Source organism: Salmo trutta, chromosome 9 (assembly GCF_901001165.1).
Source record: "Salmo trutta chromosome 9, fSalTru1.1, whole genome shotgun sequence".
NCBI lineage: Eukaryota > Metazoa > Chordata > Actinopteri > Salmoniformes > Salmonidae > Salmo > Salmo trutta.
The window spans coordinates 44,651,506-44,666,290 of NC_042965.1; the positions used below are offsets into that span (position 1 = coordinate 44,651,506).

At 44.1% G+C, this 14,785-nt stretch overlaps 2 protein-coding genes across 2 annotated transcripts in view; both read left to right on the plus strand.

Moving 5' to 3' along the window:
• Positions 1-5,964, plus strand: part of arl15a (ADP-ribosylation factor-like 15a) — a 231,960-nt gene extending 225,996 nt beyond the window's left edge. The window contains exon 5 of the mRNA XM_029763835.1: positions 5,653-5,964. Within this exon, the coding sequence (XP_029619695.1) occupies positions 5,653-5,808 (156 nt within the window). The 3' untranslated portion in view covers positions 5,809-5,964. The remainder of the gene's footprint in view (positions 1-5,652) is intronic.
• Positions 5,965-7,868: 1,904 nt separating this feature from the next.
• Positions 7,869-10,009, plus strand: LOC115199681 (extensin-like). The gene is made up of 2 exons (XM_029761988.1): positions 7,869-8,279; positions 9,779-10,009. The coding sequence occupies exons 1-2, from the start codon at positions 7,869-7,871 to the stop codon at positions 10,007-10,009; spliced, it is 642 nt and encodes a 213-aa protein (XP_029617848.1).
• Positions 10,010-14,785: the final 4,776 nt, after the last annotated feature.

Sequence of the window (14,785 nt, forward strand, 5' to 3'; positions counted from 1 at the left end):
AAATTACGAGCTTTGTTGGTTTAGCCACAGAAAAAGTCAGCAACCTTCCCACTAGCCATGATTGGCTGAGATAATGAGTGGACTGGACATGCCGAGTTCGGAGTTCAGATTGGTCTGCCATATAGAAGGCTTCTGTCTGCTTGAGTTGGTCAGCCTGTGTTGGTAATCCTGTTGAATGCGGCTTTTTAAAAAATGTATTATGTAGTGGAGCGGGTTTTCAAATTATTGGAATTGGAGTATGATAGCTGAAGAGATGGAGAAAACACTTGTCTTCAGATTACATCTTCAAACTAAGGGCAACTGTGGCATGGCATCCGTGACAGGGAGACACGTTCATCATGCATGTTCAGATTTTACACGTTTCTAATTTTGACAGAAAGTGGTTTCATTTCAAGCTAAAGTGTACTGTTAGCTAGCTAGTGTACTGTTAGCTAGCTAGCTAACGTTAGCTGGCTGGCTCCCTAGCTAACGCTACTTGTATGACGTTATTATTTGTATCACAGAACCTTTTACTTTGCTAGTTAGAGCCTAATGTTAGCTAGCTAACATTGAACCTGGTTGGTTAGTTCCTAGCAGATTCATGCAGGGTAGTAACGACATGATTTGGCACTATGTTCATTGTTGTTTAACTAGCTAGGTTCATTGTTTAGCTAGCTAGCTACAGCCGTTGAATATGGCCGGTGCCAGCAAACGTCAGCAAAAAAGTGTAATGTAATTGTTGGCAGCAGACCTGGTTAGGCTGTTTTCATGTTATCCAGAGGTTAACAAATCATCAGCCAGAGCGTCAAGTGAACGCTCCGAGAGCGATACGAGATGGGTGGGGCTAAAGCTTAAGAGGGTGTGAACGATGCTGAATGGGTGTAAACAAAGAAGAGCTCTCCAGTAGTAGTACCAAAACATTCTAAGGCCATTTTCTCAAAAGTGAGTTTACAAGTTGATCAACTTTCAAAGCAGAATTACTTCCCCGTTGTTCCTCAAAAATGCAGTGTACGATATACCATTGTGTAGCTCTACGTCTCTACTTTTATCCAATGAAAAAAAAAATCAATTTCAAATGTTTCTACATAAGACCATATCCAGGTCGTGAGTCACATTTTTGTTCAGTGTACATACATTAATCAAAGGGCAGTACAGATTCACAGAATACAGCCAATGTCAAAGCTAAACAAATATTTTCTACCTTCAGTCGTGCTTCTACTAAAACTCCAGATCTAACTGGGTGATCAATAAATCATGGATGTATGTAAATTGCTAGGTCTTAGCAGGTGAATGGTTCGTTTTCTAATGATTATGCTAGCTAGCTATCTATGGCTCCATACAGAATCAAGTTAGCTAGCCATCTATGGCTCCATACAGAATCAAGCTAGCTATCTATCTATGGCTCCATACAGAATCAGCTATCTATCTATCTATGGCTCCATACAGAATCAAGCTAGCTAGCTATCTATGGCTCCATACAGAATCAAGCTAGCTAGCCATCTATGGCTCCATCTAGAATCAAGCTATCTATCTATTTATGGCTCCATACAGAATCAAGCTAGCTATCTATCTATGGCTCCATACAGAATCAAGCTAGCTAGCTATCTATGGCTCCATACAGAATCAAGCTATCTATCTATCTATGGCTCCATACAGAATCAAGCTAGCTAGCTATCTATCGCTCCATACAGAATCAAGCTAGCTAGCCATCTATGGCTCCATACAGAATCAAGTCTGAATCTGATTGATTGATTGCTTCTGTGGACATGTGTCTTTTATACAGGTAACAAACTGAGATTAGGAGCACTCCCATTAAGAGTGTGCTCCTAATCTCAGCTCGTTACCTGTATAAAAGACACCTGGGAGCCAGAAATCGTTCTGATTGAGAGAGGGTCAAATACTTATTTCCCTCATTAAAATGCAAATCATTTTATAACATTTTTGACATGCGTTTTTCTGGATTTTTTTGTTGTTATTCTGTCTCGCACTGTTCAAATAAACCTACCATTAAAATTATAGACTGATCATTTCTTTGTCAGTGGGCAAACGTACAAAATCAGCAGGGGATCAAATACAGAATTTAGCTAGCTAGCTAGCTAGCGTAAAAATAGCTTGCAAAATAACTTTACCTAATCTATTTCGATACTACAAATGATGTTCACAACTCATCAGTTACACGTTTGAGAATGTGTTTACAACAACAGATTATTCTTTCATGTTCACAACTCATCAGTTAGACACTTCCACTTTGTGTTTACAACTACAAATCTATTCTGCACGCTCAAATCATTGTTAATGATTTACCTTCACAGATGACATGGTCATGTGTTACACCCCAACCATAGATGTAACAACTATCGTACTGCAGTGATCGTTATCTTAACCCTAAGGACACACTGTCATATTTGTCTGTGTCTGTGATGTTGCAAATGACAGACAGACAGACAGACAGACAGACAGACAGACAGACAGACAGACAGACAGACAGACAGATAGACAGACAGACAGACAGACAGACAGACGAACAAACAGGCAAGACAGGCAGCCAGCCATGTCAGCAGGCCAGGGCTGGTGTGGGGGTTAGAGCAGGGAGGGCTGGGCCAGGGCTGGTGTGGAGGTTAGAGCAGGGAGGGCTGGGCCAGGGCTGGTGTGGAGGTTGTAGCTGGGAGGGCTGGGCCAGGGCTGGTGTGGAGGTTAGAGCTGGGAGGGCTGGGAGGGCTGGGCCAGGGCTGGTGTGGAGGTTAGAGCAGGGAGGGCTGGACCAGGGCTGGTGTGGGGGTTAGAGCAGGGAGGGCTGGACCAGGGCTGGTGTGGGGGTTAGAGCAGGGAGGGCTGGGCCAGGGCTGGTGTGGAGGTTGTAGCTGGGAGGGCTGGGCCAGGGCTGGTGTGGGGGTTAGAGCTGAGAGGGCTGGGAGGGCTGGGACAGGGCTGGTGTGGAGGTTAGAGCAGGGAGGGCTGGACCAGGGCTGGTGTGGAGGTTGGAGCTGGGAGGGCTTGGAGTCTGGAGAGTCTGGTTCAGGGCAACTCAGGTTACCCCAGACTGATTTATTCACAGTGTTTGGGTCCGCTCGGCTTTCCACCCAGGCCCCGGGCCAGCCTGCCAGCCAGGCTGAGGAGAGCAGAGGAGAGGAGACTTCATTTGTTGTTAAACTAACGTTCTTCTTGGACAGACTTGTCAACTCAGAGGACACAGACATGGACACGGACTACCACAGACTTGGCTGAGTAGCAGGCAGACAGACAGACAGACAGACAGGCAGATAGACAGGCAGGCAGATCGACAAAGGCAGGCAGAAAGAGGCAGAGAGGGAGGTAGACAGAGACAGGCAGACAGACAATTGTTAAAAATGGACAGGTTTGCTGTGTAATGATCCTGTTTCTCTTATTGTGAACATTTTTCATCACTGTGATGTATCTATGTGATGAATGCTGGTTTTCCAGAAATCATGGTTGAAAGATTTTTGGAATTAGGAGGGAAATCCGGAAATTCTCCTACCGGGATTTCTGGAAAACCTGGGAATTTTTTGAAAAGTTACTAGAATTTTGCAACCCTTGTGCTGTATGTAATTTCCTCTTTAGTATATTGGCTGCTGAACATAGCCCTGGTCTATGTCCTAACCAGGAAGGAACAGCGTTGACCAGAACCCTGATTGTGTGATGCTGGTTTATGTCCTAACCAGGAAGGAACAGCGTTGACCAGAACCCTGATTGTGTGATGCTGGTTTATGTCCTAACCAGGAAGGAACAGCATTGACCAGAACCCTGATTGTGTGATGCTGGTTTATGTCCTAACCAGGAAGGAACAGCGTTGACCAGAAACCTGATTGTGTGATGCTGGTTTATGTCCTAACCAGGAAGGAACAGCGTTGACCAGAACCCTGATTGTGTGATGCTGGTTTATGTCCTAACCAGGAAGGAACAGCGTTGACCAGAACCCTGATTGTGTGATGCTGGTTTATGTCCTAACTCAACAGTGTTGATCAGGACGTCTCATTTGATTGAAATAGATACACTTTGATATCTCAGCTGTTTGTTTTAGCAAATACAGATGTGATAAGGAGAGAGGACGGCTTCTGAAATCTCTTTTGCATAACTTTTAGTTATACAGGTTTGTCTCACTGAGATAAACAAATCTTTTGGAAGAGAGACCTGTTCAAAATAGCAGCAGTGGGCAGGAAGTGAGGGAATCTTTGTTGTGGCCAGGATGTTTTGAAGGTTGCGGCTAGATGGTGTACAGCTATGGACGGGAGTGACTTTTCATAGCATTTTAGCTAACCCTGACCCTTTTCCTAACCTTAACCTTTTACTGCAGTGGGTTAAATCAGGGTCACACAGTGTTTCTTTGTAGTCTTAAACAAATCAACTTTGAAACAAAAGTAAACACCTCACACACATGGTTATGGGCTTAAAAACCGAAGATACCTGTAACATGTCAGATATAGAGTGGACATGTATTACATGTTGAGTTAGCATCCCAATGTTACACTTTATATACTTCACAGAAGACTGAAATATAAAATCCGTTTGACAGGATCACAGGATTTTCGGCGGCTCTTTTGAAATAATGTTAATCAATTATGAAATTATGAAAAATATTAACATTCCACCCATGAGGCCACTAGAGGGCGATTTGACCATTTGACTGAAGGAAAGGAGGGTAAACCCAATTCTCCTAACTACCGTTCTAACCTTAGCCTCATTAACCCACATTCTCCTAACCTGCTGCGTAAATTCTCCTAACCTGCTGCGAAAAGTCATTTCCGTCCATAGCTGTTTACCATATAGTCAAAACCATGTTTGAATGGCTATGCTTTAAGTCAAATCAAATCAAATGTATTTATATAGCCCTTCTTACATCAGTTGATATCGCAAAGTGCTGTACAGAAACCCAGCCTAAAACCCCAAACAGCAAGCAATGCAGGTGTAGAAGCACGTTACGTCCACAACATGGTCATAACTAAACTATCAGTTATCTGAGAATACCATGTTTTTTTTTGTTGCTGTATGCTTGTTATTTTAATCTATATCAGCAACACCTGTGGGATGGGATATTGTTCTATTCATGTCTCATCAAGGAACATTTCCCTCAGTAGATGAAGAGATAAGCTGAAGCGGTAGCTATTAGGTAGGTATTGTCGACAGACACATCCATTTCTCTCCGATAACTGCATTTCACTGTGGAACCTTTTGTCACAAGTGTTTTATTGTATCCCTGTCAGGTAATTGCCTCAATAGTAAGAGGCACATTTATTTATTTTTTTAAATATGTTGGTTTAGGGGGGCAGATGAGGAAGCTAGCTAGCAGATTCCAGTGGGCATTCATTACGTTACCAATCACACGTACTGTAAGGTTGAAAACATCCACATCAACTAATAATGCAACTTCTCGTGCCTTCAGATAGGTCCAAGCATTGCGCCCCCCCCCCCCCCCCTCACCCCCAAACACACACACACACACACACAATCCTGATAATCAAATGTTACCAACAGCCAAGCCCATGCCAACAATCCGCATGACTAGTTTTTCCAGAGATCAGACGAACATATTTTCTTGGGGAAGCCTGGGTAGTGGCTTTGCGGCTGCTAAGCTCTTTTTTTTAGGCAGGACTTAAAGCTGTTTGAGTTGACTTTGGTTTAATGCCTTTTTTTCCCCACCCTCATTCTGTCTTCCAGATAAAGAAATACTTTGAGCTGGAGCCTTTAGCCAGGGGGAAACGTTGGATCCTGGAAGGCAGTACGACAAACAACATGGTGGCCGTGAAGGAGAACTTCATCCTGCTAATCAGACTACTGGAGGACACGGACACAGGGCTACCAGCAAGGATATGATGCTAATGCTACATTAGCATCTTATAGCAAAGGACATCACAGCTTACAATTCTAGGGAGAGAGAACGTTTTTGTAATGTTACCCGTAAAGTTCCCATAATGATTGAACGTCCAGTTTTCCCTTAGTTAGGGGAACATTCTATGTTAGCAAAAAAAATCCTTCTGAGAACATTTTTAGCATGTCTTGGTGTTAAAGTTAGGAGAATATTCCCTTAATGTTAAGCAGAACTTATCTAGAACGTGGTTACAATGTTCTCAGAATATACAACATTAATGTTCTAGACACGTTTTATAGGACGTTGCAAGAACATTCCTGTGTACAGTTTTCTGAGGGTTAGGAGAATATTCTTGCAATGTTCCCATGAAACTTGTCTAGAACATTTATAATCTTAAGTTCTGAGAACATGGTAACCATGTTCTGGGGAAGGTCTACTTGACATTAAGGGAATGGTCTCTTGGAAACATTCCTTGCGCATCACGGGAACATTCCTATGAAAACGTTAGTTTATGAACAAATGAGACTCTAAAGGGAACATTCTCTAATGTTGTGGGAACATTTGTTGTTAGCTGGGATGGTGATAATGATGATGGCGATAATGATTGATGCTACGTTAGCATGTTGAGTCAAAGGATTGTATGACGTTAATGCTAATGTTAGCATGTTAAGCCGAAGGATGGTATGATGTTAATGCTAACATTAGCATGTTGAGTCGAAAAATACTATGATGTTAATGCTAACATTAGCATGTTGAGTCGAAGGATTGTATGTTAATGCTAACTTTAGCATGTGGAGTCAAAGGATGGTATGATATTAATGCTAATGTTAGCATGTTGAGTCAAAGGACGGTATGACGTTAATGCTAACTTTAGCATGTTGAGTCGAAGGATGGTATGTTAATGCTAATGTTAGCATGAGAGTCAAAGGACGGTATGACGTTAATGCTAACATTAGCATGTTGAGTCGAAGGATGGTATGTTAATGCTAATGTTAGCATGAGAGTCAAAGGACGGTATGACGTTAATGCTAACATTAGCATGTTGAGTCGAAGGATTGTATGTTAATGCTAACTTTAGCATGTTGAGTCGAAGGATGGTATGTTAATGCTAACATTAGCATGTTGAGTCGAAGGATGGTATGACGTCAATGTTAGCATGTTGAGTGGAAGGACAACCACAGCAAGACCTGCCAGTGTCCACAGTCACACATTAACATGGTGAAACGTCGTTGCGTTGATGTGGTTGATTTTGGAGTTGTGTTTTGTTCTCACAGACTCTTGTCTCGTTCAGTTTTGGAAGCGGGATTAAGTAATGGAAGCAGCGCAGCACAGAACAGCGACGTACACAACAAATGCATCTGTAAGCATTCAACAGAACAGCTACACAACACATTCTCCTTCCCCCCCCCCAAAAAAAAACTCAGTTCCATTCAACCCACCCACCCACTGATGCAGTTGTTTTGTAATGAAGGAAACTCCTTGAACTTTCTCTCAGTAATGGAAGTTGTTGTTTACCACTATGTGATGTGTGCCATGTCAATGAAACCCCCCCCCCGCAGTGCCATTTACAGCGTATGGCATTCCTTAAGTCGTCATCGTGAACACACTGCAGTGACTGCAGCTCATTTGTAAATATGTCTAACATTTGGGATAATTGCTTTACCGTATGTCCATCGGAGCAGCACATATGCCTAAAATTAGCCAGAAAAGTGCCAGTTGTCAAGTGGCCTAGTTGTTCGGTCTTGATAACTAACAATGTTCTGGGATTCAATGAATGAGGTCTGAAGCCTTCTGTTGTGTGTTAACAAACCACAGCCAGACAGGTAGACAGGCAGACAGACAACATCCCCCTTTGAGTCTTAATGTCCCTGGGAAGGTCCCACACTAGTCTCTAGGTCTATAATAGGATATTCTTATGCAGAATAATCTGTATGGCAAGACAGAAGCACTACATAACATGGGATGAAGGGGTAGGGGTCGTGTGGGATGGGGTGGAATACAAACTCTATCAATCGCCGTCGGCGACAGCTGCGTCTGACACGGTTTTGTCCTGCCTGCCAACCTAATGCCTTCCAACTGTCTGTCTGTGAAGACCCCTCCCTATCTAACACCCCAGGAGCCCCCGGACGCCCCAGACAACCCCCCCCACCTCATCCCGGACCCCCCAACACACCCCCACCACATCCCGGACCCCCAAAACAACCCTGGAACCCCCGGAACCCCACCACCCCCCCAGACCCCCCGGAACCCCAACACACCCCCCAGACCCCCCAGAACCCCAACACATCCCAGACCCCCCGGAACCCCAACACACACCCCAGACCCCCCAGAACCCCAACACAACCCCGGACCCCCAGGACCCCCCGGAACCCCACCACCCCCCAGACCCCCCGGAACCCCAACACACCCCCGGACCCCCCAGAACCCCAACACATCCCGGACCACCCGGACCCCCAACACATTCTGTAAATGTCACGTTTTATTAACATTTGACAGAGGTTCCCAGGGATGTTGCTGTGAAATGGCTGTAATATTATAAACACAGTGGTGTAAAGTACTTAAGTAAAAATACTTTAAAGTACTACTTAAGTAGTTTTTTTGGGAAGAACCCAACCCTCCTTCTATTTATATTTTGAAAAACTTTTACTTCACTACATTCCTAAAGAAAAGTATGTACTTTTTACTCCAGACATTTTCCTTGACACCCAAAAGTATTAGTTACATTTCGAATGCTTAGCAGGACTGGAAAATGGTCCTATTCACATCAAATGGTCCTATTCCACCCTACTGCTGATCTGGCGAAGTCACTAAACACAAATGCTTCATCTGTAAAGTATGTCTGAGTGTTGTAGTGTGCCCCTGGCTATCTGTAAAAAAGTAAAGAACATGAAAATCGTGCCGTCTGCTTTGCTTAATTTAAAAAATATATATATTTTACCTTTATTTAACTAGGCAAGTCAGTTAAGAACAAATTCTTATTTACAATGACAGCCTAGGAACAGTGGGTTAACTGTCTTGTTCAGGGGCAGAATGACAGATTTATACCTTGTCAGCTCAGGGATAACGATTTAGCAACCTTTCAGTTACTGGCCCAACGCTCTAACCACTAGGTTACCTGCCGCCCCATATATTCCTTAAAATAAGGAATTTGAAATTATTTATTATTTTACTTTTCATACTTAAGTATATTTTAGCAATTACATTTACATTTGATACTTAAGTATATTTAAAACCAAATACTTTTAGACTTTTACTCAAGTAGTATTTTACTGGGTGACTTTTACTTGAGTCATTTTCTATTAAGGTATCTTTATTTTTACTCAAGTATGACAATTGGATACTTTTTTCCACCACTGCAACCCCAGACTCCCCATTCGTACCCTACGCAAGCCCCCTACTAATCTCATCCCAGAACCCCAGTCCACTGCCAGCTCCACTCCCTATTCCAGAACTTTCTAGCTGTGGTATTTACAAGATCCCCCCCCCCCCCCCCCCCCCCCCCCCCGACACCCCCCTCTTCCCCAGCTGCAAATTTAGAAGTGGGCCCAGCAGATATCACTGTGGTACCGATCTTCATTTTTCATGCCTCGAAAGGAAGCAGGAGGTCAGTTAGACAATTTTGGTATTAAAATATTTTTTGGTGTCCCAACAGATTAGGTTACTTGGAAACAGTCATTCTTCTGTTTTTTTGTAGGCTAATTAGCCAATCTATTGTATTAAAAGCACCTCTTTGTCGCAATATTCACACACTCGCATCATTCACTACTACGTTGTATGGAAATAAATATTGATCAGCCATATTTGTCTCTGTCTGCAAACCGTCGCGCTCCTATTAAGGCTATGTTATTCAAAACAGCAGCTCAAGGGGAGGTGCAAGTAGCTGTTTTTTTGGCTTCATAGAAAGCGAATCTCATTCTAGTTCTGTGAGAGATACAGGGCACGCTTCGCACACAGCCACGCGTTGGTCTCACACAGCCACGCTACTCACACGGCCACGCTACTCCCACGGCCACGCTACTCCCACGGCCACGCTACTCCCACGGCCACGCTACTCCCACGGCCACGCTACTCCCACGGCCACGCTACTCCCACGGCCACGCTACTCCCACGGCCACGCTACTCCCACGGCCACGCTACTCCCACGGCCACGCGTTGGCCTCACACAAACCATATGTCCGGGTCGACACAACCCGAATCAACTCTTAGAATATCAGGCCTGGGCTGAAAACCCCTGGGGGGGGCGGGGGGGGCAGAGGAGGGGGGGCAGGAGAACTAACGAGGAGTCAACTCATATTAACTTTGATTTATTTTCTTAAAATGTTTCCACTGCAAAAGGTTTGAATGATTTTTCATGACAGGAGAGGTACCAGATCCGGAAAGAAACAGTCCAAAACAGAGAGGTGACATCACCTCCTCCACCTACTCTCTGTGTGGTGGCAGCCTCCCCATAGACCCCTCTCCTCGACCCTGATGGGGGGCAGCCTCCCCACAGATCCCTCTCCTCGACCCTGATGTCCCAGGAGGACATGCTCTCGGCGGGATTAAAGATAAACAGCGACTCAGCTTCCCCGAGAGGACACCATAAACACAAGCACTGCCCTGCGGTGACGCACCACAAACGCATCGGCAGGCAACCATATGACACCTATCAGTTTCGTCTGTTCTGTTGTTGTTGTCCCTGTGACGGGGTAATACCAGGAAACCAAGAGGAGAATTGGGGATAATATGGAGGTGTTTCCTCTCTATGCATGTCAACACCCACCACCACCTTCCAACGCAAATACACACACCCTTTTGTAAAACACACACACACACACACACACACACACACACACACACACACACACACACACACACACACACACACACACACACACACACACACACACACACACACACACACACACACACACACACACACACACACACACACACACACACACACACACAAACACCCCTTTTGGAAAACAAACACAATGTAAACAGACCAGATAATTAGAGCTCAATTTCAGCCAAATGATTGTCCAAGCATTTCTCCACATGGCTAAACTAAATAACACATTTAGATTGATGCTTTGATGCTCCATTTCAGGATCATGCCAGATGGGTTAGTCCATTTTTTAACCCAGATGGGTTAGTCCATTTTTTAACCCAGATGGGTTGGTCCATTTTTTGCCTAGATGGGTTGGTCCATTTTTTGCCCAGATGGGTTAGTCCATTTTTTGCCCAGATGGATTGGTCAATTTTTTGCCCAGATAGGTTGGTCCATTTTTTAACCCAGATGGGTTGGTCCATTTTTTGCCCAGATGGGTTGCTCCATTTTTTAACCCAGATGGGTTGGTCCATTTTTTACCCAGATCGGTTGGTCCATTTTTTGCCCAGAAAGGTTGCTCCATTTTTTAACCCAGATGGGTTGGTACATTTTTTGCCCAGATGGGTTGGTCCATTTTTTTTCCAGATGGGTTGGTCCATTTTTTTTCCAGATGGGTTGGTCCATTTTTTACTTGGGATTTTTGTGCAAAATGATCATTATCTGACAAGTAATGGAGGCCTAAAGGAATAAAATGGACCGTTGTGGGACTCTCACGAAAGATTGTGTTGGTGTGTTAGAAATGCCGGATTCTGGTCCCAGTCCACCCCTGCTCCTAATATGGTATCTCTCCCTCCCTAGCTCCACCCTTGCTCCTAATATGGTATCTATCCCTCCCTAGCTCCACCCCTGCTCTTAATATGGTATCTCTCCCTCCCTAGCTCCACCCTTGCTCCTAATATGGTATCTATCCCTCCCTAGCTCCACCCCTGCTTCTAATATGGTATCTATCCATCCCTAGCTCCACCCCTGCTCCTAATATGGTATCTTTCCATCCCTAGCTCCACCCCTGCTCCTAATATGGTATCTCTCCAGCCCTAGCTCCACCCCTGCTCCTAATATGGTATCTCTCCCTCCCTAGCTCCACCCCTGCTCCTAATATGGTATCTATCCCTCCCTAGCTCCACCCCTGCTCCTAATATGGTATCTATCCCTCCCTAGCTCCACCCGTTTCGGGAAGAGGGGGCAAGACATATTATAGACGTGTTTAGAGAATCCCTAAATAGAAGATCAGTGATAGATGAGTAATGAGATCTAATGACGCATTTATTTACAGTACAGTTCCCAGCTCTGTTAACTGCCACACACACACACACACACACACACACACACACACACACACACACACACACACACACACACACACACACACACACACACACACACACACACACACACACACACACACACAGAGAGAGAGAGAGATTCCATGAGCCTTGCATAAGTATCTTTCGAGGGGAGTTGTGATCGAGCTGTGAAGACAGAACAGCACATATTTAATGAATTAGACCCTGCCAAACGATACGCGTTGGAATCACTTTGATGCGACGCGCCAAAAGATCTTGCTAATGATTGTGTGTGTTCTTTGAGTTCTTATCTTAATGTTTAAAACTGATTTACTTGATAAATTATATTTAAATTATACATGCAGCCATAAAGCCTTTATAACAGCTAAATAACGCATAACATTTGTCATTGTTATAGCATCTGGTATGTACTGTAGACTCTTATGTAGCATGTAATAACATTTGGCATACGCTGTCATCCAGACTGTAATAGCAGTGTCTCATAACTATTTAAAACTACTTATGACAGATGTTTTAAGTGTTATATAGCTGTTATAAAGGCTTTATGAATACATTCATAAGGATACCTACATAAAAGTGTTACCAGAAAATCATAGATAGACATTTATTTTTGTGTGAATCATTTTTAGCCTTTTGAGTGTATAATAAAATGATGGTTCTTTTCCCCCTTGTTCCTGAACGGAAAAGCACCCCTTGAAACATCTCAAAATGACTCTTTGGAGGATGAAAAGTTTATTCAAAGTCCACATCTGTCAACATGACACTGACACCAACCTAGATTCCTGTTGTTGTTGTCTCATGTTTGATTGAATACCCTCTCTGTCCGTTGGTCTATTAGATTCCAGTAGACTATCACTCAGGGGCTTACTGTTTTGCTCTCTCTTGCCCCCCCCCCCCCCCCCCCCCCCCCCCGCAAGCTCTCTGTCTGGTGATGTTGTTTCTCTTCGTCCCAACAACACCACAGTGTTGACTGACCGAGACCCTATCTCCTCCCAAGTGGTCAACACATCAAAAACATTAAGAAGACCAGCTCTCTGTTCCAGACAAACATCACTGACTCTGAGGGACAGGGGGAGGTGTGGGGGTGTGTGTGTGTGGTAGGGGGGGTGTAAGGGTTTATCTCTCGAAAATCTCCTCTCCCTATCGCCTTCCACTGATCCATCCCACAATCCCACAACAATGACAACAGAACATGTCAATCAAAATGATGGCACCGCATTCTTTAAAAAGGTCAGTTAGGTTTGAATTCAAAATGGCTGGTTGTCACTTCTGCACCACTTTAACTTTAGTCAAAATGTTTTTTTGGGGGTAAAAAAAAAATGGTTTGGAGCCTCTAGTTTTTAGAAATGAAAAACAAGAATGCTTTATTGATATTTTCCCAGCTCTTAACTCACAAATATATATTTTTATTTTATTTCCAGGAAATACCCCATCACCCTTGGCTGTACACAGAGAGCTAAAATTAATACTCTGCATGTACTTCTCTCATGGCTCAAAGTGGAGGAGAGATTGACTACAACACTACGTTTTTATAAGAAGTGTTGACAAGCTGAATGTGCCGAGCTGTCTGTTTAAATTACTAGCACACAGCTCAGACACACATGCATACCCCACAAGACATCTCTTCACAATCCCCAAGTCCAGAACAGACTATGGGAGGTCACACAGTACTACATAGAGCCATGACTACATGGAACTCTAATTCACATCAGGTAACTGATGGAAGCAGTAAAATCATATTTATAAAACAGATAAAAATGCATCTTATGGAACAGCGGGGACTGTGAAGGGACACACATACAAACACATGAGAAGACATGCACTTTACACATACGAAAAATTATGGATTTTGTGTTGTACATATGTGGTAGAAGAATAGTGGCCTGAGGGAGCACAGTGTGTTTTGAAAAGTGTTATTAAATGTAATGTCATGTAATATTTGAAATTGTATACAACTGCCTTAATGTTGTTGGACCCCAGGAAGAGTAGCTGTTGCCTTGGCAGGAACTAATGGGGATCCTTAATAAACCCCAGGAAGAGTAGCTGTTGCCTTGGCAGGAACTAATGGGGATCCATAATAAACCCCAGGAAGAGCAGCTGCCGCCTTGGCAGGAACTAATGGGGATCCATAATAAACCCCAGGAAGAGTAGCTGATGCCTTGGCAGGAACTAATGGGGATCCATAATAAACCCCAAGAAGAGTAGCTGCCGCCTTGGCAGGAACTAATGGGGATCCATAATAAACCCCAAGAAGAGTAGCTGCCGCCTTGGCAGGAACTAATGGGGATCCATAATAAACCCCAGGAAGAGTAGCTGCTGCCTTGGCAGGAACTAATGGGGATCCATAATAAACCCCAAGAAGAGTAGCTGCCGCCTTGGCAGGAACTAATGGGGATCCATAATAAACCCCAGGAAGAGTACCTGCCGCCTTGGCAGGAACTAATGGGGATCCATAATAAACCCCAGGAAGAGTAGCTGCCACCTTGGCAGGAACTAATGGGGATCCATAATAAACCCCAGGAAGAGCAGCTGCCGCCTTGGCAGGAACTAATGGGGATCCATAATAAACCCCAGGAAGAGCAGCTGCCGCCTTGGCAGGAACTAATGGGGATCCATAATAAACCCCAGGAAGAGCAGCTGCCGCCTTGGCAGGAACTAATGGGGATCCATAATAAAAAATGTAAAAAAAAATGTGACCTTTAACTAGGCAAGTCCGTTAAGAACAAATTCTTATTTACAATGACGGCCTACCCCGGCCATGCCCTAACCCGGACGACGCTGGGCCAATTGTGAGCCGCCCTATGG

Excerpts from the sequence above, each read along its gene's own strand:
- LOC115199681 (XM_029761988.1), top strand. The coding sequence starts at position 7,869 with ATGCCTTCCAACTGTCTGTCTGTGAAGACCCCTCCCTATCTAACACCC. Across the intron at positions 8,280-9,778 it reads ACACATTCTGTAAATGTCAC|CCACGCTACTCACACGGCCA; the intron begins GTTTTATTAACA and ends GGTCTCACACAG.